Consider the following 25,410-nt stretch of genomic DNA (forward strand, 5'->3'; position numbering starts at 1 on the left):
TCTCTGTTATTCTACTCTTGGTTCCCTCCAGAGTGTTTTTGATCTCATTTATTGCATTATTCATTTTTAATTGACTCTTCTTTATTTCTTCTAGGTCTTTATTAAACATTTCTTGCATCTTCTCTATCTTTGTCTACAGGCTATTTATCTGTAACTCCATTTTGTTTTCAAGATTTTGGATCATTTTTATTATCATTATTCTAAATTCTTTTTCAGGAAGATTCCCTATCTCCTCCTCTTTTGTTTGACTTGGTGGGCATTTTTCATGATCCTTTACCTGTTGGGTATTTCTCTGCCTTTTCATCTTGTTTAGATTGCTGTGTCTGGAATGGGCTTTCTGTATTCTGGAGGTCTGTGGTTCCTTTTTATTGTGGAGGTTTCACCCAGTGGGTGGGGTTGGATGATTGGCTTGTCAAGGTATCCTGGTTAGGGAAGCTTGTGTTGGTGTTCTGGTGTGTGGAACTGGATTTCTTCTCTCTGGAGTGCAATGGAGTGTCCAGTAATAAGTTTTGAGATGGGTCTATGTGTTAGGTGTGACTTTGGGCAGCCTGTATGTTGACGCTCAGGGCTATGTTCCTACGTTGCTGGAGAATTTGTGTGGTATGTCTTGGTCTGGGTTGGTATTGGCTTGATCTGATATGGTATTGGCTCTTGGGTGGTGGTTGGTTTCAGTGTAGGTATGGAGGCTTTTGAATGGTCTCTTATTACCTAATGTTCCATGTAGTCAGGAGTTTTCTGGTGTTCTCAGGTTTGGGGCTTAAGTCTCCTGCCTTTGGATTTCAGTTTTATTCTTCCAGTAGTCTCAAGACTTCTCCAACTATATACAGCACTGATAATAAAACTTCTAGGTTAATGGTGAAAAGATTCTCTGCCATGAGGGACACCCAGAGAGGTTCAGAGAGTTACATGAAGAAGAGGAGAGGGAGGAGGGAGATAGAGATGAGCAGGAGGAGAAAAAGGGGGACTCAAGAGGAGAGAGACAGATCTACACAGTTGTCTGTTCCCATAGTGTTCTCTGTAGCCCAGACACCCACAAAGATTCACAGAATTGGATTGGGAAGAGAAGGGGAAAGGAGGAAATAGAGGTGTTCTGAGGTAGAAAACCGAGAGTCAAAAGTTGGGAGAGAGTAATCAACATACTCCGGAGTAAAAATGGGAACTGAATATTGGATTCTTAAATGTCCAAAGTTTATATCACATACTCAAAAACAAAGATTAAAAATCTAGAGTAGAGGTTAGACTCTTAAAAATACAATATTAAAAACAAAAACAAAAACAAAAAATTTTAGAAATATATATGAAGTTCAGTTTAAAAATAGGGCTTCTCTCTTTTTTTCTTTGCAAGGTTATAGTGAAATGAAAATGAAAATTAAGAAGCAGTAGAGGAGTAATAGAGGACTTTAAAAGAAAATAATAGAAAAAGAAAAAAAAAGAAAAAAAAACAAAATTTTGTTTCCTAATTAAGAAAATTGTAAAAATATATGAAAATGAGAGTTAAGGAGTAATGGGGGAGTAATAGGGAATTTTAAAAGAAAATAAAAGAGAAAAAATAGAAAAGAAAAGGAAAAAAAATTTTTTTTAATTAAAAAAAAAAAGAGGTAAAAATATATCTAGGAAGTTCTCTGGAGCTGTTGCAGTCAGTGTGGGTTCGGTTCAGTTTCAGATAGCTCCTCGTTCCAGCTTACACTTCTCGATATCTACAGGCCCCTTCCGGTGTAGTCGGTATTCTCTACAGGGGTTTTAATCTGTTGCCCCGGTCCCTTCTGAAGCGGTTCCCTTTGTTTATTTGGCTTCTGTTTGCCGGTCTCTTCAGAGCCTCATTTCCGCCCTGACACAGGCGGGCGGAGGTGGTCTCTTATTCAGGTTGCTAGTGCCGTCGCGCTGCGGGGGGGGGGGGGGGCGCTGCTTTCCCCGTCTACACTGCTCAGGCTCCTGACTGCTCTATATGGATAGGGCCCTGCGCTGCGTGCTGTTCCAGCCCTCGGGTGTTCCACAAAAGCGCGGACTCGGTTGCGCCTGCGTTTTGTGCCTTCCCCAGCCCGAGCAGCTCAGGCAGCCGGGAGCTTGACGGGCGCACTCTCCCCGGGTGCGGGGAGCCTTCTCCCCTCCGCGGTTCCAGCCTCAGTCCCCGCCCGCGCAGGTCCGGTGTGTGCGCCCCTGTGTTTAGCCGCGACCCTCCCGGTGGATGTCGACCATCCAGAATCTCAGGAAGTCTTTGGTTAGAAACTGGAGGCCTGTTTGCTGTGTGGCAGGGGATGCCGCCTTTGGGGCCCGAGTTTGCCCCTTTCCCCTCCCCCCTGCCTCCTGCCTCCGGCGGGGCTGGGCCGGTGCACCGCAGGCTAGCTCCTCTGGCCTTGCTCAGACCCTTTGTTCTGCGAATGGCCGGCAGTGTGTTCGGCCGGTTAATTTTCTCTCTCTCTTTTGCTATCCCACAGTTTAAGTTGGTATCTCACAAAAGCTCCCTCCGATTGCCCTCAGGGCACTCAGGCCCGGTCCTTACCCTAAGCAATGCCGCCCGCTCCTCTCTGTTCTGCCCCCACTTGCTGGTGGCGGATGCGGGCATCTGGGGTACTTTTCTGCTGGGAGTTGCTTTTAGGCATGTAATCTGTGGGTTTTATTTATTTTTCCTCCCAGTTAGGTTGCCCTCAGATTTGAAAACTTCCCCCAGACCCGCCAGTGCGAGGGTTTCCTGGTGTTTGGAAACTTCCTCTATTAAGACTCCCTTCCGGGGAGGGGTCTCCGCCCTAGCTCTTTTGTCTCTCTTTTTGTCTTTTATATTTTGCCTACCTCTTTTCGAAGACAGTGGGCTGCTTTTCTGGGTGCCTGATGTCCTCAGGTAGCGATCAGAAGCTGTTTTGTGAAGTTTGCTCTGCGTTGAATTGTTCTCTCGATAAATTTGTAGGGGAGAAAGTGGTCTCCCTGTCCTATTCCTCTGCCATCTTGGCTCCTCCCAGAAGAAAATATTGAGTGATAGTTTCTTAACAGGCACATCTGCAAATCTAATTTCTGGATTTGATACTTTTTAAGATGTTTTTGAAAATCAAAACATGTTTTTGAACAGTTTGTTTTTGTATAGTGACTATAGTTTTTATTGATAACAGTTATAATTTTAAAGACAGCATTCCTAGCTTCTTTTCCTAATTTTATCTATAGACAGGAATTTCATTACACTATTAATGACTGTATTTTGTTCAGTTGTATTGTGTTAGCATTCTACTTGTTTGAAAAGCCTTTGAATTAGGAAAAGAATTATGATTATAATAAAAGATTTGCTTGTCAGCTGTCATTTTCTTCCTTGAGAATTATGGAGAATTAGGATACTCTTTAATAGTACATCTTTGTTTATTTTGAAATTTTAAAAAAATTGAAGTGAAACTGATATGTAACATTATACTGGTTTTAGGTGCACAGCATAGTGTTTCAGTATTTGTGTATGTTGTGAATTTATCACCATAATAAATCTAGTTAACATTCATCACCACACATAGGTTTTTTCCCGTGATGTATTTTGAAATTTTAATGAAGCAAGTAACTTTATTCATAGACAAGAGTTTTCTTCAGCTATTTTCATCATAAACTGCATCACTGAACTTGCAATAAGAAGATTCACCATTAGTTTATTTCAGTGACCCAAGTATACTACGGTACCATGCTACAATATGTATTAAATGCTGATGTAGTACTTCAGTGTGTTTGCTTATTGTGTCCTACATGGGTCCAGGCCTGTCTAATTCTTTTGTAATGTGTAAAATTGGATGGGTGAGTAATTGGTTTTGATGAAAATGACTTTGTAAATTGGCATTTTTTATTCTAACAGAAGATTAATAATAGTGATTTTTCTAATTTATGCAGAAATTTGTTTCCTGTTGAAGTGAAATTTGAACGGGAAGTTACATACAGGCCATTATATGATGCAAACTCAATAACATGTACAAAATGAAGCATATGTGTACTCTTAAAAATTTTTTTCCATTGTTCTTTCTTCCTTTTTGCTTTTTATGCATTACATTTAGTGGCTGTAGCTCTTTAGGAAGCAGGTGCTGCCCATCAGTGATTCTATATTTAGAAATATTCATGCACAACATTTTTAGTATATTTGTTTTGTTTAAGGCAACATAATATTAGTAGAATAAGGTCTTCTGTTAAATGATTGTGAAAGTTAATAGTCAGTGATGCACTGTTCAGTTTTGAGATGTTTAGCATAGATCTCATATATTTTTCTGCTTACTAGGCAAGAAGTTATGAAATGGAATGGATGGGGATATAATGATTCCAAGTTCATCTTCAATAAGAAAGGACAAATTGAGTTGACTGGGAAAAGGTAACTTTGGTTTATTCTTTGTTTTGTTCCTTTTATTTATCTATGAAAAATTTTAAACATAAATAACAAATATAACATTAAATAATAGACATACATAAAAATAGAGAGGGTAATAAAATGGCTTATTCCTAGATTAAAAGTCACTAATATTTTGTAATAAGTGCTTTTCTTTTTCTTTTGTGTATCAAATTCTGACATTGTCATGTCCCTTCTATATATTTGTATATATATCCCTTAAAACCAATTATATAATACTATTATCATACTCCTCAATATAACAGAAATTTTACAATATCTGGTTATCCATTTCACATTCCCTTTCTCTTAACTGTCTCAAATGTGTCATTTTATAGGTATTTTGAATCAGGATCTAAAGATCAGGTGTTTATATTTTCAGTAGAATAATGCCTAACACAGTAAAAACTCGTCATGTAGAGATGGCTTTACAAAATCTTCAGGGGGGAAAAGTGAATCTTTTCAACTTAGAAATACCAACTTCCTCTCTTCTCAGATACTACCTTCATTTCTCTCTCTTTGGATGTTGAAGGCATATCATCTTCGCTCTATGTGAGGGGCAGATAGGAACTTTGTGCCCAGCGCCACTGAAAGCATAAACCTACTGTCTTCTGTGGAGTAGTGTGGCTTTGTAGTGGTTTATGTTAGCAGTGTATGTATGTTAAGTGAATGATTAATCACAGAAAGTGTCACAACTATTTATACCTTACAGTATGAACCCTTGTACCCACGGTTTGGAATCTGGCTTTTATTTTGGGCGTTCTGACACTTGACTTGCCAGTTTTTCCAGAAAGAATCAGATTGTGGGTGGCCGGCATATGTGCAACACTCATAAGATATTAGAAAAAATATTAGAACCCTGGTGTATTCATTTATGATTGGATTATTTCTTTTTCGTGGTGTAGAATGCTTGTTATTGCCCTTTCTGATATTAAGATATATAGAAAGCAAAATTTGTAATTTATATATTGTTTGGAGAGCATAAATTCAAAGCAGAGGGAATTCAATCGTCATGAGAGAAATTTTTGTCCAGGTTGTAGTAGAATTAGAGAATTCTTCTGTTGACTTTGGATTTTGGAAGAGTGCTGCTGCCCTTCCAACCAGAATGCATTCCCTAAAGGCTTCATTTCTTTTGCACTGTTGGCTCCTGAGTCCAAGTCCATTGAGGGAAAAGGGAAGAAAACAAGGTACATCTGACTGGCAGAGCCTGCACAGGTAACCTTTGCTTCTCACTGAGTTACCCGCTGTCCAAAGGGTAATTCTGTGAACATGAAGATGGAATTAAATGCTCTAGGGTTAAATATGTACCATCTAAGTTATTTAGTAGCTAAAACCAAATAACTGAATAATACTCAATTCCCATTTTGGTGTACCGTTACTTTAGCACAGACAGAATAATAAACTGGATTGAATTGAATCATAGCTTTCTCTAGTCTAGTCTCTTTGGGATAATGGTTAATTTTTTTTTTTATTAGAAAACACTTACAAATGTTCTTTAAGATAGTAATAGCTATTGTTGATTGAGTTCCTATTGAGTTATCTTAAAATAACCCTAAGTTGGTAGTGATGTAGTCTTAGAAATAATTAGGAGATTGAGGATCAGGGAGGTTAAACACTTTACTTGAGGTCACCTGTGCAGTGGGAAATTGTGACTAAAACTGAAGTGCTTTTAAGGTTCATTCTTGTGCTGTTTCTGTTATACTGTTCTAATGAGGTATCATACTCTCCATTGTATTGATTTTATTCTCTTAACAGTCTCTGGAATCACTTTACAGGAGCCTTCTACGCTCTATACACTGCTACAGTAGAGTTAGTCATATTGTAAAAAGATATTCTATGACTAAAGTTCCTGTTGTTCCAGAGAGGGGGTAAAGGGCGTTAGCATAAGAAGGTTGTGATATACCTAAAAGAGAAAACGAAATTTCTGACTGGAAAGGTTGAGTATCAACAGTATCAATTCACCATTTTGTATTAATAATATTAGATTGTAAGGCCAGTTTTTAAAATTCTTTGTGAAGACTTTTATTCTGGCACTGTAGTGGACTGACCCTTTGTCTTCTGTAAGTAAGTAACTGAAGTCGCTCAGTTGTATCCAACTCTGCGACCCCATGGATTGTAGCCTACCAGGCTCTCCGTCCATGGAATTTTCCAGGCAAGAGTACTGGAGTGGGTTGCCATTTCTTTCTCCAGGGTTGCCTTCTGTAACCACATAGAAAACATGGATAAAATACCACAGGAAAGAAAGATAACAGAGCTGGAAAGAAAGAAAGGGGAATCCATAGGTGCCAGAAACTGAGTGACTCCCAATGAAAATTTATAGGGGTTCCCCTATTTTTGATCCAAAGAACATTAAAAAGGTAGAAAAATTTTATGAGTTAACGTGGTTGGTTGTCTGTATATATTTTGGGGAGGTTAACTTTGGCATTTCAAACCCAGCCATTAATTTAGAAGCAATTACAAGCTTTCGTAGATGTCAAGGGAAAAGAAGATTTTCCCTGAACACAGTCTATTTTCTGAACAGATTTGTAATTTGACAGTTTATAATCCTGTAGATTTATAATCTTGCCATTCTTATTATTTCTAGATGTAGATGAATTGAGTCCTCCTAAGTAGCAGAAGGCAATACTTCAGAGCTAATGCTATAGATTTCTGTAAACTAAAAATTTTGAAAGGTGTCATTATTCTTTGACTTTAAAGGTGGTTTATACATTAATTGGAGCTTTCAAAGCATAAGTTAGTGATTAAATAGAGAGAATTTGTTTGGGTTTCCTGCACTTTGTATTTTCAGTAGCATAATTTTTAAAGTTTTATTTCATTATAAAAAGTTTTAAAATTAGTTAGCAGTTGTGGAACTCTAAGTCTCAGGATAGATGGTTGCATCTACTAATATTCTGCTGCCTTTCTGCACTGCCCCAGAGTGAGAGTTACTTTGTCTTTAGTCACATTAAATCTTTTGTTTTTTCTAAAGCATGAACATTTATATTTAATTTACATTTTGACAATTTGCACATAAATAACAATTTAAACCAGTATATAAACATAAGGTAGTTTGTTCTAGCAAAGTAAAAAGCCAATAACGTTGGTCAGTTTTAACTTTGAGTAGAAGAAAAAAAAAAAAACACTGTTGTTTGTGGGCTCAATATTCACATGTGAGAGGCCTCAGAGGGAAAGTCAAATAGTATAGAGAATTATGAAGTCTCAAGCCACTGTAGTCACATTAAATCTTGATGTGCACTTCCTTCTTGGATATTTATGTCCATAGGGTTTTCTTTCCATTATAGAATGATTTCATTAGTCTTGAAAGTTTGCTCTGGTTCTGTATCTTCTATAATATAGTCTACTTTGGTCTTAAGAAAAGGTGGTAAATTGATCTCCCCTTATATTTTACAACAAAAACCATTTCTTAAAGTTTTCAAACCAATTTTCAGTCATGGTAAAGATCTATTCTGAATGCAGAGTTTCAAAGAGTAGCAACAAGAGATAAGAAAGCCTTCCCAAGTGATCAGTGCAAAGAAATAGAGGAAAATAATGGAATGGGAAAGACTAGAGATCTCTTCAAGAGAATTAGAGATACCACGGGAATATTTCATGCAAAGATGGGCACAGTGAACGACAGAAATGGTATGGACCTAACAGAAGCAGAAGATATTAAGAAGAGGTGACAAGAATACACAGAAGAACTATACAAAAAAGATAATGACCCAGATAACCATGTTGGTGTGATCACTCACCTAGAGCCAGATATCCTGGAGTGTGAAATCAAGTGGACCTTAGGAAACATGACTATGAACAAAGCTAGTGGCAGTGATGGAATTCCAGTTGAGCTATTTCAAATCCTGAAAGATGATGCTGTGAAAGTGCTGCACTCAATATGCCAGCAAATTTGGAAAACTGAGCAGTGGCCACAGGAATGGAAAAGGTCAGTTTTCATTCCAATCCCAAAGAAAGGCAATGCCAAAAAATGTTCAAACTACCACACAATTGCACTCATCTCACATGCTAGCAAAGTAATGCTCAAAATTCTCCAAGCTAGGCTTCAACAGTATATGAACTGAGAACTTCCAGGTGTTCAAGCTGTATTTAGAAAAGGCAGAGGAACCAGGGATCAAATTGTCAACATCTGTTGGATCATAAAAAAAGCAAGAGAATTAGAAAAACATCTATTTCTGCTTCATTGACTACACTAAAGCCTTTGACTGTGTGGATCATAACAAACTGTGGAAAATTCTTAAAGAAATGGGAATACCAGACAGCCTTGCCCACTTCCTGAGAAACCTGTATGAAGGTCAAGAAGCAACAGTTAGAACCAGACATGGAACAATGGACTGGTTCTAAATTGAGAAAGGAGTCTGTCAAGGCTGTATATTGTCACCCTGTGTATTTAACTTATATGCAGAGTATGTCATGTGAAATGCCAGTCTGGATGAAGCACAAGCTGGAATCAAGATTGCCAGGAAAAATATTAATAACTTCAGATATGCAGATGACACCACCCTTATGACAGAAAGTGAAGAGGTACTAAATAAAGAGCCTCTTGATGAAGGTGAAAGAGGAGAGTGAAAAATCTGGCATAAAACTCAACATCCAAAAAATGAAGATCATGGCATTCGGTCCCATCACTTCATGGCAAATAGATGGGGAAACAATGGAAACAGTGACAGGCTTTATTCTTGGGCTCCAAAATCACTGCTGATGGAGACTGTAGCCATGAAATTAAGAGATGCCTGCTCCTTGGGAGAAAAGCTATGACCAACTAGACAGCATATTAAAAACCAGAGACATTGCTTTGCCGAAAAAGATCCATGTAGTTAAAGCTGTGGATTTTCCAGTGGCCATGTATGGATGTGAGAGTTGGACTATAAAGAAAGCTGAGCACTGAAGAATTGATGCTTTTGAACTGTGGTGTTGGAGAAGACTCCTGAGAGTCCCTTGGACTGCAAGGAGATCCAACCAGTCCATCCTAAAGGGAATTAATCCTGAATATTCATTGGAAGGACTGATGCTGAAGCTGAGACTTCAGTACTTTAGCTACCTGATGCGAAGAACTGACTCGTTTGAAAAGACCCTGATGCTGGGAAAGATTAAAGGCAGGAGGAGAAGAAGAAAACAGGATGAAAAGGTTGGATGGCATCACTTAACTTGATGGACATGAGTTTTAGCAAGATCCAGGAGTTGGTGATGGACAGGGAAGCCTGACGTGCTGCAGTCCATGGGGTCGCAAAAAGTCGGACACGACTGAGCTATTGAACTGAACTGAAAGATCTATTAAAGAATCACCTTGTTTCAACAATTGATACGAACTTTTGGCTTTCTGGTAGAAGTTGCATCTTTCCTGCTCATGTGTTCAGCTTTCAAATTAAATGTCTTTGTAGGGTTGATTAAACTAGGTTGTAATTTGCTAACCTTTATATAAGATTTATTTGAGAATTTTAGATATTTTTGTTATATAATATGACATTATCATAAGTGACATTCACTCAGCCAATGTGTAACTTTTAAAATTATGTGACAGAATAAGTGTTTTTTTTTGTCACTTCCAAGTGAAAATTCTTTTTGATAGGACCTACCCCTGGCTTTTTCAATATTGAGTTCTGCATTATAAACATATATTCAGTACAGAGTTTATGTATTACCCACTGACTCCTTCCCTCCCTGCTTTTTGGTCATCTTTGTGAAGTCAGAGTAAACTTCTGAGGCTAGTTGCTGAAAGCTATATAGTTATTTTTTGTATATATGTTACACTTCAATATTTTATAAGTAAAATATTTATAAAATTAAAGATAAAACAGCTATGGTATAGTTTTATTTGGCTGCCCCATCATCATGGAGTGGATATTAGAAGTGGAGAAGTTGTAAGAACATTATAGTGAAAACAATTACTAAATATAACTACTGTGATTTTTCTAAATATTCATTAAAAAAGAATTTTATGAGATCATCCCAATGATCTCACTTGGAATGATGGTAAGAAAGAATCAAACTAGAGGCAGTACCATGTAGCAGTGAAGAGCACAGGCTTATTTATTACTTATTTGCCCTTGTTTATTACCTGGTTCATATCCTGGTTTTGTAGCTTACTAGCTGTGTGACCTTAAGTAAGTTAATTAACTTTACCTAAGCTCTTAAGTTATGTAACGTCTCTGTGCCTTAGTGTCTTCTTTTTATAAAATGGAGTAATATCAACTTCATAACATTATCATAAGTTAATATACGTAACAAACTTAAAACAATACCTGGCACATGATAATACCTGTTTACTAAAATGAAAATTTGACCATTTTAAAGTAAACGTTTTAAAATTTGCTTTGGTTTGTTCTGAGGGTTATTTTATTACTGCTTTATAACACATTGGAATATTATGTTTGCACATCAGCCTTCTTTACTACCCTAATCCTAACCCCAACCACTAACCCCTAAACCTAATCCTAACCCTGAGACTGGATGGTGGGTATTTATCTCTTTATTTCTAGCACTTAATATTTTGTTATCTCTGATAAATATTTCTAAAACTGAAAAGTTACCCCTCTAAGCACTTGAGTTTTCTGCATCAGTCTCATATATATACAGTTTAGGACTTCTTGTGTATGTGAAATAATGTTCATGATTCATATAAACTTATTTAAATAGAATTTGGGTTAGAAGATAAGAGGAAACAAAATTTGAGTAGCAGATCTATTTTTTTTCATACCTTTCCTGCTCTGTAGAGTTCTTTTGTGTTTTAAATGTTTTGTAGCACTTTATGTAAAATACCAGCACCTTGCAAATATGCTTTATTTACTATTCCCTGTTCTGTTTGTGGTTATCACATCATGATATGATTTATAGTTCTATCACTTCATCATACAGTATTGTAATTTTTAAAAGTAATACACATTTTAAAGAAATCAAGAATAGTCAATTATATTTGCTCGCATTTTTACTCTTTCCATCATTACTTATTCCATTGTGAAGACAGTACATTTAGTGTTACACTTCCCTTCAGCCTGTACAGGTTCCTCTGGCATTTCTTGTAGTGTAAGTGTGCTGGCTCTTAGTTCTCTTAGTTTTCATCTGAAGAGCTCTTTGTTTTACTTTTGTTCTTGAAGGATACCTTTTACCAGATATAAAATTCTAAGTTGGCATTCTTTTCCTTTCAGCACTTGAAAAATGTTGTTCAGTAATTTTCTGGATTTTCTTTTTTTTTTTTTCCTGGACTTTCTGATGAGAAGGCAGTGTTTTTATAAAATTCCCAGATGCTGTGTTCACTGCAATAATGTTATTATTACATTATGTGTAGTATGTCATTTTTCTCTAGATACTTTTAAGATGTCTTTCTCTTTTTCTGTTTGTTTTTTAAGTTGCAATTTGACTGTGATGTGCCTCTGCATTTATCTTCTAGAGTTCTCTGACTTTCTTTAATTTCTAAACTTATATCCTTCATCAGATTTGGAAACTTTCTGTTATTATTTCTTCAAATACTTTTTTTTTTTTATTCCTTTTCCTCTTGTTCTTGGGTCTCCATTTATATATATATGTTAGTATTTTTCTATTGTTCCACAGGTCCCTGCAGCTCCATTTATTTTTTTCTATTTTCTTTGTTGTTTAGATTATATATGTTTTATTGCTCTAACTATAAGTTCACTGACATCTCTGGTCTGTTCTTGAGTTCCTCCAATGAATTTTTATTTCAATTTAATTATAGAATTTCTGTTTTTTAAAATAATTTCTATTTCTCTGCTGAGATTTATTTTCTCTTATTCACTGCTAACATATTTTCCCTTTTGTCCTTTAATGTGGTTATAACTGTTTTCAAATCCTTGTGTGCTATTTCCAATATTTTGGATCATCTTGGGGTTTCTTATTGATTGCCTTTTCTCTTAATTATGGATAACACTTTGTTGGTTGTTTATGTCTAATAATTTTGAAAGTATATCTTGGACATTGTTACTGATATGTTGAGGAAAGTCTGTATTCTGTTACATGTCTGAAAAGGCTTTTTTTGTTGTTGTTTTTAAACCAAGCAATTAACTTGAGTTACCTCAGGTTTACTTCTGTGATGGTGTGCAGCTGAATTATGTATTCAGTTCTTTTAAGCTTAACTGGGCTGCTTAGAGTGTGCTCCATACACTTGTTATTCAAGGTCAGCAGGACATTTGGACAGAGTTTATATACAAGTCCCTCTCTAACTCCTGGATTTGTGTGATTTTCCTGTGCTCTTCCCAGATGCTGTGTTCACTGCAAACATCATCCAATGTTTCTTAAAGCCAGGAATACTATAGGGTTTTTGCATTCTCGCATTCTTTATTCTTTCTATGGTACTGTGTGTACTGGAACTTTCCCTTAGGCTGAAACCTGTTGAAACTGGAAACTTATGTGGTGCTGTTTTCTTCTTACCCCCTATTTTTGCCTATCATTGGGTTATCTATACTGTCCTCAAATAATTAGGGTTTTTTTTTTTTTTTTGTCCGGAGCTTATCATTATATGTGGGAGGGTTGGTTTGATAGCAACCACTTGACCTCTGCTAGAAACAGAATCTAAGATTTGAATTGACATGAAGATACTTTTCTCTAATATTTTGCTTCTTTTTACCTTAGGTACCCTCTTAGTGGCATGGCATTGCCAACTTTTAGAGAGTGGATCCAAAATACCCTTGGAATAAATGTGGAGCATAAAACTACCTCTAAAGTAAGCAAATAAAAACAACTAATAATATTCTTAGTTGAGTGTATATATATGTGTGGTTAATCCTAAATTAATTAAACTTATCTTTATAATTTGTTACAGTTGCTTTAATATATTTGTCCTTCTTTTTGTTAGTTTGATTGGCCTTGTTAGACTTTCTAGGGGTGTTTTTTTGTTGTTGTTTTTTAGCATCACGGGTGTAGAGCCTAATCTCAGCATTTATCTTGAGATTTATCTCAAACTTTTAAACTCTGTGAGCCTCAGTTATCTTAATAGGAGAAATGAGAGTCATAAGTGTCAGTTCTATGTGTCACAAGTAGTAGTGAAGTTCAAATGAATTAATTCTGTGAGAGCACTTTGTTACCAAAAAATAAGTTGCTGTTATTTTTACATTTTGTAATGAACTGACAGTAATCTAGGATTTATATAGAATAATTTAAAATAAAAATGTAATATTATATTACTATCAAAACATTTAGAATATTCAAAGATTGAAAATAGAATTTTGATTAAGATATGAGTGATAGAGAATTTTAGTTTGCTCTTGTAGTATCACTTTTCTGACAGGGGAGTTAAAAACCTTTAAACTATATTAAGCTGATGAAATAGCATTTCTTTATATAATTATAATATTTATTATTTATTACTTACTATGGTATAGTATTCTGTATATCCCTTTGTGTATAACTTCCGTAAGTGCAGAGGCTATGATTTATAGTATATTATCCACTATATTCAACATATTATTGAGGACTGTAGGTATTCAGTGAGTGCTTGTTTTATTTATAAGTCCACAGTTACATTTTATTCTTGTACTTAATTAAACTAAACATCTAATTCCTACCTCTCCCAAACCAAATTCTTTTAACCTTCCTTTAAAAAATCTCTTCTAACTTGCTGTGGTTACTCGGCACCATGTCAGGAAGAAGGGGAAGGAGGAGAAGCGCTTACAGCGGAGGGAGTGGGGTAGGCCTCAGGGCTGCGGCAGGCCCCCGGCCCCTCCCTCCCGCCTCAGTGGATCCTGCCCCGGGCTGCGGCAGCCCAGGCAGCCCGGGAGGTTGCGGGAGGGAGTGACCGGGGCGGTGCCCCAGTTACAACACAAGGATCACAGCAAACACAGCTGCCACAGAAGCACTATGGCATTACTTCTCCCATCAGCTTAGCAGCCCCCGAGGAGACTGAATGCCTACTCACAAAGAAGCTAGTTGAGACTCTGAAGCCCTTTGGGGTTCCTTTGAGGAAGGAACTGCAGCGCAGGATTTTAATTTTGGGAAAATTAAATAATCTGGTAAAAGAGTGGATACGAGAAATCAGTGAAAGCAAGAAAATGTTTACATACAAAAGGTGCTGATACTGATGCATTGTGTGTTGCACAAAGACATGTTGATTGAAGTGATTTTTTCACCTCATTCTGTGATAAGTTGAAATTACAGGAAGAAGTAAAAGATTTAAGAGCTGTTGAAGAGGCATTTGTACCAGTTATCAAACTGTGTTTTGATGGGATAGAGATTGATATTTTGTTTGCAAGATTAGCACTGCAGACTATTCCAGAAGACTTGAACTTAAGAGATGATAGTCTGCTTAAAAATTTAGATATAAGATGTATAAGAAGTCCTAACAGTTGCAGGGTAACCGATGATATTTTACATCTAGTACCAAACATTGACAACTTCAGGTTAACCCTGAGAGCTATCAAACTGTGGGCCAAACGCCACAACATCTATTCCAATATATTAGGTTTCCTCTGTGGTGTTTCCTGGGCTATGCTAGTAGCAAGAACTTGCCAGCTTTATCCAAATGCAATAGCATCAACTCTTGTACATAAATTTTTCTTGGTATTTTCTAAATGGTATGTGTTTAGATTATATTAAAAGAAAATTGATTGTAGACACTGAAAAAAAAAATCTCTTCTATTTCCTTTTTTTTTGAGGCAATGAATGTGACTTTATTAAGAGAGCTAACTGATGGCAGACTAATGTCTCAAAATAACCATCTTCTCTTTCTGTGTTTTGACTATTTGTTTTACTTTTTTTTTTTTGACACTGATATGATCTATATGTCATATTCAGAAATTTTACTAGTTTTACATGCACTTCTTTTTTTCTGTTTTAAGCCATTTCAGTTTTCAGTAACTTAACAAAATTAGTAATCTGTATGTTTCATCAGGGTTCTTTTGGTCATTTCTTTTCAGTACAGGTTAATCCCATGAGGATAAGAGTTTTAAAATTTTTGGGGTTTAACTCCCTGCTGTATCACCAGGGCCCTATAGCACACGTGCAAGAAATATTTATTATATAATTGAACATTAAATATAGAGCATTAATAAGATATTTAAAGGCTATGTAAATATTTTTCTTTACATATTCTTATATTTTATTTTTTCCAAATACTATACCATAGCTTTTTTAACATAACAGATTTGGTTAGCCATTTATAGAACTCTTCCTATATGCTAGTCATGATAATAGGTGCTTTTCACAAAAATTACCATATTTAACTCTCCTTCCTTATGGCAGTTGTATAAATTTGATGGCGATAATGTCATTTAATAGTTGAAGATACCAAGGCTCAAAGAAGTTGGGTGAGCCAATGTCACATAGCTTTAAAGTTGAATACTTGTTAGTTGAAATTAAGTATCAAGTTTATGTTGTGAGTTTTAAAGAGAGCCTATAAAAATGGGTTTACTTCTTATTGGGAGGCTTTTTGCTGATCATTCTGAAAAGATAAATTTTATCTACAGATGAAATATAGATAATGCAGAAGTTAACTATCTATATCCCAGTCTCCCTAGTTTAAAATTGAAGATTTGAGACTTTGCTATCTTAATTGTGATCTTTGTTTTTATTATATTTGTTTTTGGCCACACCATGTGGCATAGGGGATCTTACTTATTAGTTCTCTGATCAAGGATTGAACCTATGCCCCTTGCAGTGAAAGCATGAAGTCTTAACCACTGGACTGCCAGGGAAGTCCCCTTAATTGTAGACTTTAGAAATAATGAAAAGGTGGGACTTAGAAGTAAAAGAGAAAACGTAAGAGTCTTACAACTTATGTTACAGAAAGTGGTTTTTCAGACCATTTGTAATTGCTTACTGTCACAGAGTTGGTTTCCATATATATTATTTATTATTTTTCTATGCTTCTGTCCTAGTTCAGATGTAAAAAAAAAAATCCATGTTTTATAGTCACTTCTCTGTAACATTTCAAATTTTTATTTTCTAGAAATAAGTCAAAAAAAACAATTTCATTTTCTAGGCATCCTTAAATCCTAGTGATACACCTCCTTCTATTGTAAATGAAGATTTTCTTCATGACCTTAAAGAAACTAATATTTCATATTCACAAGAAGCAGATGATCGAGTATTTAGAGCTCATGGTAAGCAACTTCATATAAATCCTATTTAGTTCTAAGTTTTAAATTTCCTTTAATTTTAAGATATTTTTACATTTTCTTTTTTAAACCACAAAACAGGTCATTGTCTTCATGAGATATTTTTGCTCAGGGAAGGAATGTTTCAGAGAATTCCTGATATAGTTTTATGGCCAAGTAAGTTCCTGTTTTTCTTTGTATTATTAATTTAGTATTGTTAAATTTTAAGTAAATTTAGTGTTGGAAATATGTACTTTTAAACATAAGAGCTGTAAAAAATATAGAAAGCTATATTTTAGATAGCTAGATAGATATATATATACAAGTATAGCTATATAGCTATATTTTTAGGGTTTACTGAAGATCATATAATTCTTAATATGATCATCTTGAATGGTTTTAATGATTAATTTTGTTGTTGATGACTAAATCTTCATTTAATATGTACATATCCTTTTAAGAAGTCAGTAGAAAAATATATTTTTGGCTAATTTGAAAGCTTAATAAAATTATTATCAATCAATGATATATTCAGATGCCTAGAAACTTTTAGTTAAGATAATTGATTACTGCAAACTAATAAGAGTACTTTGTTTATGCAACTTGTAGGCTAAAAACTAATGGTGTTCAAATAATGAAGCAAGTTGTTTAATATAGATACTGTCTTTGATATAAATAATTAAATTTTGAGAAAATAATTTCATTTAGGGATTTGCCTTGAGATGGAAGGTGGATGAGCTTTCTGCTGTTATTTTGCTCTTACTGATGACTAGGCCATATATTTTTATGTATGATCTTTATATCCATCTCTTGTAGCAGAAAATTTAAAGCAGAATAAGTATATTGCTCCTTACTGTCCATAATTACCTTGTAAGAAGTTCTGCTAATCTTCTCATCCATTTTTCTCTTCAGACTCCATAAAAGGAGTATATAGAGTGTTTTATTTTTCAAAAAATTACCTCGTATATGGACTTTTAGTTCTTAGATGTGATCTTTTTCCTTTTCAGGGAGTATCTGAGGGAAAAGTCCTGCTTTAATTTTGTGATAGGAAGGAGGTTGACATACCCAGGAAGAAAATAATCTGTTTGAGTAGTGTATTGGTGCCTAAATCAAAATTTTGTTCTGTTGACTCTTTCAATATAAGAACTTCTTGGGAATAGTTTGTTTCACAACATGTTTTCATTTCACTGAGGTCTTTGTTAAACTTTAATGTAAATTTCCATTGGGTAATAAAAGTTCAAGTTTTTCTTTGCATGAGGGCAAGTTTTGAGACAGTAAGGCAATTTGAGACAATGTAGTATTCCATACAGTGGAGGTGGCTTTCTCATCTTGCAGTTTGAATATCTACGCACCATATATTGTGTATGTGTGTATGCTGTGTAGATATTTAAACTGAAAAATGTGTAAAACTATTAAAAAATGAAAAGTTAAAGATAAAAATAGTTTTAGGATAGTGATTTAATGTGTTCATGAGTGAATAAATGAAGGAGAAGTTGTATTGCACTTTAGACCCTTGTATTGCAGTATTATCCAGATTTTTTTCATGTTCGGGATTAATTTATTTTCCCTTTTTTCAACAGCATGTCATGATGATGTAGTTAAGATTGTGAATCTAGCGTGCAAATATAACCTTTGTATCATACCAATTGGTGGTAGGTATTGTGCCTTTTGAATTTTAATGTGATGTAAAGTTCTATTTTAAATATTTGTGCATTCCCACTGAAAACAAGCATTCTTATAGTTGTGCTATGGTTATCCTGAAAAATTGGCTTATGCTGTTCATTTCTGTTCTCAGTAGATCTACCTAAACTGTTTGAGATATGATTTACCCTAGCTCATGGCTTCTTTCCCATATGGATTCTAACTGAAGCTCTGACTTACTGCCTAAATAAGAGTTCCTTCTTTAGTAATTACTTTCTAACCTTTATCTTAATGGAGAGAGTATTATTTTTTCAAAGACTAACTATACCCAACATAAATCTTTGAGGAGGGATATGCATATGTAAAAGATCAACCAGGACAGTGATGACCAAATGAATAGTATCTTTTAATACTGAAAATTAACATTATTTTACATTTTAAGGCAAATTTAATCTCTTTTGATCATTCGTCAACCATGTTGTTTTAACAACTTCCACAAGCCAAAGGAGGTTGCCTTCACTGACTGAATTGGCATTAATGGAATGGAAATGGGACCCCTACACATCATAAGTTCCAGACACCTTCTTCAGCTGATACTTCCTGTTGAAATCATGTACAAAAGGCATTACAGTGCCACTTTTAATGAAATAGTTTTCTGATTTCAAATGACTTTGACAAGAAATAGTGGTCACTGGTCATAGCCATGTTCTTAATATTATCATACCTTGAAAAATTAAGCTGAACCTTGTAGGTAAATACCCCCTATAATTCTTACCTTGTGACTTACCAAGATGATTTCCATGTGTATTCTGTCCAAAACATATGAAAGTACCAATTAGAATTTTATTCTGCTATATGATTATACAGATCTGGTTAAGAATTGAGAATACTATATTGTTCTATATATCAAGAAAGCATTTTTCCTTTGACAACAAATGTTAAGGAATATATTCTAATTTATTGAGGTCTTTTTGTATGGAAATATAAGATAGTATTTTAAATGATAAGTGAATCTCATAAATATGATAGAAAATGGTGTCTCTAGTTGTATAGGATGGGTATTTTTTTCTTTTATGCTGTCTCTCCACAGTAATCATTAGCTTAGAACTTCTCTAATTATGTTTTTGGAGTTCCACAAATTGTTAGGGGCTTCATTTGAGTGTGCCCAAGGGATGGAGCCATGTCCCATTGCTTTCAGCTCCATAATATTTCTTCATTTTGGCACGCACCATAAAATAAAGGTGAGTTTACTTTTAGTGTGTTAGTATTTGCCAATTACATTTTGCAAAGTAGAAATAGGTATTTTTCCTAGTGGGCCTATTTGTATACTTTGTATTAGGGATTTGCCTAGATATGTAGCTAAAAAATAATATTTAAACATAGTTATTGTTTTCTATTTTGGCAGGAGGAACAAGTGTTTCATATGGCCTGATGTGTCCTGCAGATGAGACAAGAACAATTATTTCTTTAGACACTTCACAAATGGTATGTGATAACTTAAGATGTGTTTGAAGATAGTGTTTGGTTTTAAAAGTTTTCTTTATGGCTCAATCTTAGTTGTTTTTAAAAAGGTATATTGTCCATTTTGTTTAAATTTTTTTTCATCATTATATTTTATCTTTGTTTTCAGATCTCTAAAAGCTAAGGTCACTCTTACTTAGTCATATACCTTGATGAATTCTACCAAATTAACATATGAAATTGACGATTTGAGAAGCATGGATTGAATTGTGATACAATAGATGACCTGATTTGTATTATTAAAAAACAAATAATATTAGTTAATGTTAATTTGAGTCATCAGAACTTACTTGTTTCCCAAATTTTTACTGATGCTATTGCACTTTGCTTTTGGAAGAACAGAGGGGCTAATTAATTTTAAGATTAACTTAAAATTAGTAAAGGAACTAATAAATTTTAGGATTATTTTTTGAAATTTTGGTTCATTATGGTCTAAGAGTTGGCCTTTGTGCTATTTTAAAGTTTTAGTTTGGGTATGAACTTGATCTTCATATAGTCAACAGTACTCCTGCTTCTATAATCCTTTATTATAAAAAAAACTTTAATATTTATGATTTTATTGAAATTTTTAAGCGTCAAAGTTGAGAGAATATTTCTAGTCTCTAAATAATTATTTACATTTTGTCATACTGACTTTATCTTTTTTCCTCTAATATTTTTAAAGGAAATCCTGATGGCATACTACTTTATACCAAATATTTCTGTGTATTTCTTTTTAAAAGGAGTTCTTCTCACTATGTTATCCCTTCTGACAAAATTAAAAGTAAATCCTTATGTCATTTAGTATCCAGTCCACATTCATTTTCCAGTTATCTCAAAACTGTCTTTATTTTATAGTTCATTGTATGAATAGGGATTCACGTTAGATTTTGGTGGTTTCTTTTAGTCTCATTTAATCTGAAACCTTCTTCCTCCTTTTATGAGTGTCCATGTTTTAAACCAGCTCCTGTGCATTATACTGCCTGTGTTACCAGCTCTGTGATGTGTAGGCAGGGACGAGTGGGGCTTTCTAGTGTGGATGCTGCTACTTCATTTCCATCTTGTCACTTGCTGCTTGGAGTTAGGAAGTTGTATTTCCTGAGAAAGTGTCTATTCATGGAGATGAGACTTCTTTCTTCTTTTGCAACAGAATCGTATCCTCTGGGTTGATGAAAACAATCTGACAGCTCATGTAGAGGCTGGCATAACAGGACAAGAATTGGAAAGACAGGTATGTTATTTAAGATTTTCAAAACCGCTATGTGTGCCCTCTGAAAAAAGTACCTTTCACAGTATGTTCACTGACTGAGATTTTTCCGTTTTTGTTGTGGGTCAGGTATTGAACTAGATGCTGTGAACTCCATAGTGAATAAGACACCCATCTCTTACCCTTGGAAAGCTTGTATTATATTATGACAGAAAATTCGGTAAATAGACAATATAACTCAATGAGAATTGCTAGAAGAAGGCTAAATATGGGATGTTAAGGCTCATCAAATGAGGTTCAAAGGGGAGGAGTTGAAGACGGTATCATAGAGAGCTTGGCATTTAAAATGAAACTTCAGGATAAATCAGAGTGAAAAGGAAATATGGGTGTGGGGAGAACAATCCAGTCGGAGGAAGCAGCACGTGTGGAAGCTTTATAGGCAGCTGTTGCTTGAGGGGATCTGCAGGTAGCTGAGTACGGCTGGGATCTAGGCTGTGTATATCGGAGAACACACATTTCTTGGTGTTTGTATTCTGGATGAGTATATGTATATAGTTGGGCTTCCCTTGTGGTTCAGCTGGTAGAGAATCTGCCTGCAATGCAGGAGACCTGGGTTTGATCCCTGGGTTGGGAAGATCCCCTGGAGAAGGGAAAGGCTACCCACTCCAGTATTCTGGCCTGGAGAATTCCATGGGCTATACAGTCCATGGGGTCTCAAAGAGTTGGACACGACTGAGCGACTTTCACTTTCTTTCATACATTTAGTAGTGGTAGAGGATGAAGCCAGGACAACATGAAGAGGTTAAATCATAAAGTTTGAACTTTACCTTTGTACTTAGATAGTTCTTTTATGCTACTGTGTGGAGGATGGATGGACACATAAAGGCAGATAAAGTGGCTGCTGCACTAATTTGGGCAAGGGCTGATAGAGACCTGAAATAAAGTAGTAAAAATGGAGCAAAATAGAGTAAGTTGGACATAGAATTTTCAGAAATTAATAAATTTGATCAGTTGGTTGGCATTCGCTGTTCATTGAAATTTTCAGTGAATAATTTTACTGAAAACTGCTTATCTCATGAATAAGTGAAACTCCTTATATACTTTTAGGATCCTAATGAATTTTAGGAAACTTGAGGTTCTCCTCCTGGATTCTAAGCAGATCATTATTAAAATGTATTGGTTCCTTCAGCCCTTTAAAATATGGCCAAGATAATTGTAACTCAGCTTTTGCAAACAGAATTAGAAAGTCCAGTTTGCTAATGATGAGCTGAATGTTTTGTTCAGTTTGGATTACAGAGACCCCCTCCTTCCTTTTAACAGAACATAGAGATGTGACATGCTTGTTGATCTTCTCTTTACTATCTTTTCCCTTATTTCATGGTAAAGAGTTGAAGGCAGTTGGCCTGTGTGTGTGTGTGCAGGCTCGGTCGTTCAGTCATGTTTGACTCTGCAACCCTATCGACTGTAGCCTGCCAGGCTCCTCTGTCCATGGGATTATCCCAGTAAGAATACTGGAGTGGGTTGTCCAGTGATCAGTTATGGATGAAAGGCTTTGAAAAAAATTATTAAACTTTTCTTTTTTTTAATGTAATGCACTAAGGTACAGAGAACTAGATAAAATTGAACATATTCATTGAGGCATTAAAGATCCTCAGTAAGTCAAGATTTTATAAATTCAAGGTAATTAGATTTGTTAATTATTATACTTTATAATTAACTTCATGGGTTAAATAATAGCATTTAATGAAAAACACTGTAAAAAGACCTGTTTAGTCTTCTGTTACTCTGAGAGGCATTGTCAACACAGCAGTTTTTTTTTTTTTTATGACAAAGAATGGCCTTTCATGTCTGTAATTTTATATCCTTTATTTCAGCATTTGATGTAGTATTTTAACCTTTCCAAGATTTTTTTTAAAGGTTAAAATTAAAATTCAAGGAACATATTTCCTTGAAATTTAAATGACATTTTACTAGACTGGGAACTTTTAATATTTTACTTACTAGTTCATTTCCTTAAATGCCAACATAGAACATTTCTTTTTGCCTCTGGTAGACTTTAATATAGTTTCTATGGCTGTATTGATCCTAGTTCAGGTTCTTCATCACTTATGCTTCTGTATCCTTCAGTTTCTTCTTCAGCTGAGGTAACTGACTTAAAACTTGCTGCTTTTTCATTCTAAAGGTTTTTAAATGACACAAATATAGTAGTTGGGTAGCACAGATTTTCATCTTTTTAACTTGTAAATTACATTGATTTTAATATGTGTGAAATTTAAGGGAGGTCACTAAATGTCAGTTATGGGTTTTGGGAATTTGTTTCTACATTTATTAATTCTTTGGCTACTTAATTTTACTAGTTAGTAGTCTGGGGATATATGACTTACTATTTTCCCCACCTCTGGATGCATTTCTCTATGCCTCAATTTCTTTATCTATAAAATGGAAATAATGATTCCTGTTTCATAAAGTTTTTGTTGAGATGAAATAAGTTAATAATGTAAAGTGCTTAGAACTTTTATTTATTTCACTAATTTTTACTGGGTACTGTTTGCTTCATTCAATTCATTCAAGCATAGCTGATTTTAAATATTCCTTCTATATGCCAGACTCCAATATTTGTATCACCTCAGACTTCTTTCTTGAATTCTAGACTTGTACATCCACTTGCTTAGTTGATATCTCCACTTGTATATGTAATAGACATTTTAAACTCAATATTTTAAAAATTGAATTTCAGTTTTCACTCCACAATTTGCTTATTCTGTAGCCTTCTCAATCCTAGTTGGTGATAGTTCAATTCTTTGGGCAGCTTGAGCTAAAATCTTGAGTCATTTTCTTTTGTTTTGTTTCATAATAGTTTCATTGAGATATAATTGTCACATAGTAAATTACAGTTATTTAAAATGTGCAACTTGATAAGGTTTGGTATATGACTACAAGCATGAAACCATTACTGCAGTCAAGATGTAGAACACATGCACCAACCAACCCCAAAAGTTTCCTCTTGATCTCTTTATATTTCTCCCCATCTCATCTTTACTATATCCCTGTCAATCTCTGATAAGCTTTTTGTCACTGTAAGTTTGTTTAAAAATCCTATAATTTTATTAAAATCAAAGCACATATCCTATTTTTTTATAGGGGTGGGGTGTAAAAACCTCAACAAAACTGCTTACATTTTTTAAAGTAAGAAATAAAGGCATACAGATTGGAAAGGAAGAAGTAAAATTGTCTTTATTCACAAAGGACATGATCTTGTATGTGGTAAATCTAATGGGAGCTAAAACTTTAAGAACTAGTTAGTAAATTTAGTAAGATTGCTAGATATAAAAGCTATACACACAAATCAATTTTATTTCTGTATACTAATAAAAAATCAGAAATTGGAAACTTTTAAAATACCACTTATATTGTAAAATATACATATAATACTTAAGGACAAATCTATTAAAAATATGAAATACTGGGACTTCTCTGGTGGTCCAGTGGTTAAAACTCCATGCTCCCAATACAGGGAGCTGGGATTCGATCCCTGGTCACAGAAGTAGATTCCACATGCTGCAATAAAAGACCTTGCATCATGCAACTAAGACCCAGAGCAGTCAAATAAATATATTAAAAATTTTTGAAAAGATATGAAATACTTGAACACTAAAAACTGCAAGACCCAGCTGAGAGAAATAAACAGACCTAAAATAAACCTAAAGCTATACCATGTTCGTGGGTCAGAAGATTTAGTATTATTATTGGTTCTCCCCAAACTGATGTATAGAATTGATGCAATCCCAATCAAAATCCCAGGAGACTTTTTTTTTTTTAAAGAAATTGATAAGGTGATTATAAATTCCATGTGAAAATACAAAGAACCTAGAACAGAAAATAGAGTGTTTTATATTAGGAGTGAATTTTGGATTTTATCAAAGGCTTTTTTTATGTCTTGAGGTGGAAGATGAGGTGATTTGAGGCCTTTCTATTTTTAAATATGATTTTTAAAATTTATTTTATTTATTTATTTTTGACTGTGCTGGGTCTTTGTTGCTTTGCATGAGCTTTCTCTAGTTAACGGCAGGCAGGGGTTACTGTTTGTTGGGGTGTGCCTGCTTCTTTTTGTGGTGACTTTTCTTGTTGCAGAGCAAAGGTTCCAGGTGTGTGGACTTCAGTAGTTTCAGTGCACAGGCTCAGTAGTTGCAGCTCGCAGGCCCTAGAGCCTAGCGAACTTAAGTAGTTGCAGCACGTGGGTTTTGTAGTTGTGACTCAGTTCTGGACCATGGGCTCAGTAGTTGTGGCTCTTGGGCTTAATTGCCTCACGGCATATAGAATCTTCCCAGACCAGAGATGGAACCTATGTTCCCTGCATTGGCAGGCAGCTTCTTATCCCCTGGGCCACCAGGGAAGTCTGAGGCCTTTCTTCTTTTTTTTTTTTTTTGGCCTTTCTTTTTAATATAGGTTTTCAGTACTATAAATTTCTCCCAACTACTGCTTTAGTGGCATTCCACAAATTTTGATGTCTTCTCGTTTTCATTCATTTCAAAATATTTTCTACTTCCCTTTTGATTTTTTCCTTGACCCATTGGTACTTACGTGTTGTTGTTTAGTTTCCAATTATTGGGGGATTTTTTCAAACATCTTTCTGTTACTCATTTCTCTGTTAATTCTCTTGTGTTCAGAAAACATTCTTTATATGACTTAAAGCA

At 34.9% G+C, this 25,410-nt stretch overlaps 1 protein-coding gene and 1 pseudogene across 1 annotated transcript in view; both read left to right on the forward strand.

Annotated features, from left to right (window-relative positions):
* Positions 1-25,410, forward strand: part of AGPS (alkylglycerone phosphate synthase) — a 131,343-nt gene that overhangs the window by 33,909 nt on the left and 72,024 nt on the right. Inside the window, exons 2-8 of the mRNA XM_043487640.1 lie at positions 4,232-4,321; positions 12,911-13,001; positions 16,254-16,374; positions 16,471-16,545; positions 17,949-18,020; positions 19,415-19,494; positions 20,660-20,740. Of these exons, the coding sequence (XP_043343575.1) occupies positions 4,232-4,321; positions 12,911-13,001; positions 16,254-16,374; positions 16,471-16,545; positions 17,949-18,020; positions 19,415-19,494; positions 20,660-20,740 (610 nt within the window). The remainder of the gene's footprint in view (positions 1-4,231; positions 4,322-12,910; positions 13,002-16,253; positions 16,375-16,470; positions 16,546-17,948; positions 18,021-19,414; positions 19,495-20,659; positions 20,741-25,410) is intronic.
* LOC122454006 lies at positions 13,972-16,211 on the forward strand (annotated as a pseudogene).

Source organism: Cervus canadensis, chromosome 15, assembly GCF_019320065.1.
Source record: "Cervus canadensis isolate Bull #8, Minnesota chromosome 15, ASM1932006v1, whole genome shotgun sequence".
Classification (NCBI taxonomy): domain Eukaryota; kingdom Metazoa; phylum Chordata; class Mammalia; order Artiodactyla; family Cervidae; genus Cervus; species Cervus canadensis.